This window comes from Barbus barbus, assembly GCF_936440315.1.
Source record: "Barbus barbus genome assembly, chromosome: 15".
In the NCBI taxonomy this organism is placed as follows: Eukaryota; Metazoa; Chordata; class Actinopteri; order Cypriniformes; family Cyprinidae; genus Barbus; species Barbus barbus.
This window is the reverse complement of record NC_136743.1, coordinates 1601926-1605000: the sequence shown is the minus strand read 5'-3', so window position 1 is coordinate 1605000 and position 3075 is coordinate 1601926. Positions and strand designations below refer to the sequence as shown.

At 36.4% G+C, this 3075-nt stretch overlaps 1 protein-coding gene across 1 annotated transcript in view; it reads left to right on the top strand.

Annotated features, from left to right (window-relative positions):
• LOC306880866 (one cut domain family member 2-like) overlaps positions 1–946 on the top strand; it is a gene marked incomplete at both ends in the record, with an annotated part of 25864 nt that extends 24918 nt beyond the window's left edge. Inside the window, one exon of the mRNA XM_079434665.1 lies at positions 654–946. Within this exon, the coding sequence (XP_079290791.1) occupies positions 654–946 (293 nt within the window). The remainder of the gene's footprint in view (positions 1–653) is intronic.
• Positions 947–3075: the final 2129 nt, after the last annotated feature.

Genomic DNA, 3075 nt, shown 5'->3' with positions numbered 1-3075 from the left:
TTTTGAAAATATTTATGTGTATTTACATGTATATATTTGTACTATTTATATTACAGATAAATATATTTAATATATAAACATAACATTTTTCTTAAATATTAACATGCATGTGTGTGTATTCATATATACATAATAAATATACACAGTACACACATATATATTATGTGAACAAAAACCTTTATTTTGGATGAGATTAATCACAATTAATCGTTTGACAGCTCTAGGTGTTAAGATATTTTTAAATAGTATTTCTACCTAACTATATGTATATAGTGCTTTAAAATATTTTTTTTGTTGACTACACTGAAAAAAATGATATTTTTTTAAGGTAAGTGGTTGCAAACAATATATTTGAGCTACATTTACATAAAAAATGTTGAAAGTTAGTCTAGTAAATTTGTTTATTTAAATGTAGCTAAAATAAATTGATTGCAACCACTTACCTTAAATAGTTTTTAGCAAATTCAATGATTCATTTTTTTTCAGTGTAAGTTTGCAATCAATTCTGAACACTAGCAGACAGAAATAGTACTCTATTGAATGACTCCTGGTTTCACGGTTTCCTTTATCAGCTTTCTACTGGTTGCATGATTTTATGGACGTCGAATTCTTGTATTTTCACTCCTCTCTTTCTCTGTGTCTCCTCCTGGCAGCCTGCAAGAGAAAGGAACAGGAGCAGCACAAAGACAGAAACATGGTGCCCAAGAAGCAGCGTCTGGTCTTCACCGACCTGCAGCGGCGAACGCTCATCGCCATCTTCAAGGAGAACAAGCGGCCCAGCAAAGAGATGCAGATCACCATCTCGCAGCAGCTGGGCCTGGAGCTCTCCACCGTCAGCAACTTCTTCATGAACGCACGCCGAAGATGCATGGATCGCTGGCAAGACGAGCATGCGGTCAGTCCCGGGCAGCCCGGCACCTCGGCGACCACTTTCTCCAAGGCTTGAGCGTCTCAGATGCGGAGAGATCTGTGCCAGATGCACAGCTGATGATGATCTACGACGCCCATCAAACCTCACAAACCTCTTCCGTTCACGGCGGATGTGGATGAATCATTTGCATTTATCAAATCAAACGTATTCTTTTAATTCATTAGTCCGTGTATTTCTTTCTCATCATGGATATTTTGGCCATCCCCCACCTGTGCTTGATATTTGAGCTAAACATCTCTCATCTCAGTCTCTGGATTAGCCGAGCAGAATTTTCTCTCTCTCATAGAGCAGCAGAAAGAAGGAAAAGAAGGCAGTATGTATTTTAGCACACAACCCTTGGTTCTCGACTCCTTGACCTATGACCTGTCCTTGACACGTCAGGATACATCTAGATATTAGCTTCTCAAATCACATCAGATATTTTCAGGTGTCTCGCCGTCTCAGTCTGTACTTTCACTGCCAGCGTGGCGCCTTGTTCTTGCTTCAGCACAATGATAAAGGGATGCAAAGAATCAATCAGTCCTCTGTGTTCACCCCTAAAGAATCATTTTACCATAGGGGTCTTACAGAGAGCTTCATCTGCACAGAGCAACGGCGCCACCTCCTGGAAAACCCTACAAACTCACGCTTCATTTGCTGCAGGACATGCTGCCTTCAAGTCAGTGCTGATTTAGCATTACTCATATACTATTATCATTTTTTTTATTAGTTTTTAAAACTAAAAGTTCCATTTTAGATTTCAATTTCAAATTTTTTTTTTTTTTTTTAAACTTAAAAAAAAAAGTGTATATAGTTTTTATTAATTTGATTTCAGTTTGTTTTAGGTATCATTGATATAATTTGATTTATATTTTGAATGCTTTTATTTTTATATTTTTAATTTGAAAGTTTTAGCATTTTTTTTTGCATTGTTGTAATTTTATTCATTTTTTTTTTAATTAGTCTATATAGATTTTATTAATTTTTTTTTTCAGTTTTAGTTATTTTAATACTTCAAGTTAAACTAAATGAAAATGAGAAATGATGCCTTGGCAACTAGCTGAAATAAAGTAAGTTTTAATAGGCCTATTTAATTTCCATTGACATTTATTTTATTTCAAAAAAATTTTTTTTTAATGTATATATCGTTTTTAGTTTTAGTTACCATTAATAACCCTGCATCAAGTCAATTTAGAATGAGAGTATTTATCATTTTCCCATTATTTTCAATGTAATTTCCAAATTCTCAAGTAGGAACGTCCCAGAAAGACTTGAAGGCAGCATAAATCTGTCCTGCGCAGGTTGTCAAACATCAGGACTTTTTCTCATCATGCGCTTTTTTCATACATTTGTGTCTTATATCCAAAGATATTTTCCGTTACCAAAGATGAAACAATCAGTAACCAAACAGAGCTGTTCGATTATTTTTCTCCTGTTTGTGGAGATCCGCAGCTTCTAGTGGCCAAACCTAAAGGTAAAATGTCACTGTATGATAACTGAGTGCCAACGACAGATGCCTTAATGATAATTATAAAGGATGTTTATGACACCCCAAAGACTCCCTTCCTTTCCCATGAGTCTGTGCGGGAGAATCCGACAAATCATGCAAAATCCTTCCCACAGGGGTTGAGAAACACTCATCCGTTGTTTTGGAAACCAAATCGCTCCATTTACCAAAACATACTGAAAATGAAACTGTAAATATTATGCTCTATCTTTCCTCCTTGTGTTCCTTCCCTCTCTCTCTCTCTCTCTCTGTTCCTCTATAATAACGATGCGGGTAAAAATAGTTACATAGACACAAAGTTTGTATTAAACGTCTGGACTCTTTGTGCTCTGTTGTGCATAAACTAAGTGTAAAGAAGCACCTTGTGACGACGAGAAACAAAGAAAAAAAGGGATTGTTGTGTATAACGAACATTTGTGGAGAAACGGACTCCTGAACTCTGAACTCTCGCAGCTGTAGAGATGGATATTGTCTCTTTGTCTATCAATCCAAAGGTTCCTGTTGGAGAAAAAGGCCCTTCTTGACGCGTTCGCCAGGTGACGGTCATCTTTGCTTAATTCCTGTCTCTCTGTCCAGACAGGTAAGACAGCAAATGTCTGTAGCATTTTCAAAAAGAGCATTGAGCCATGACCAGGCGAAGAGTGAGTTTTTCTAAAAC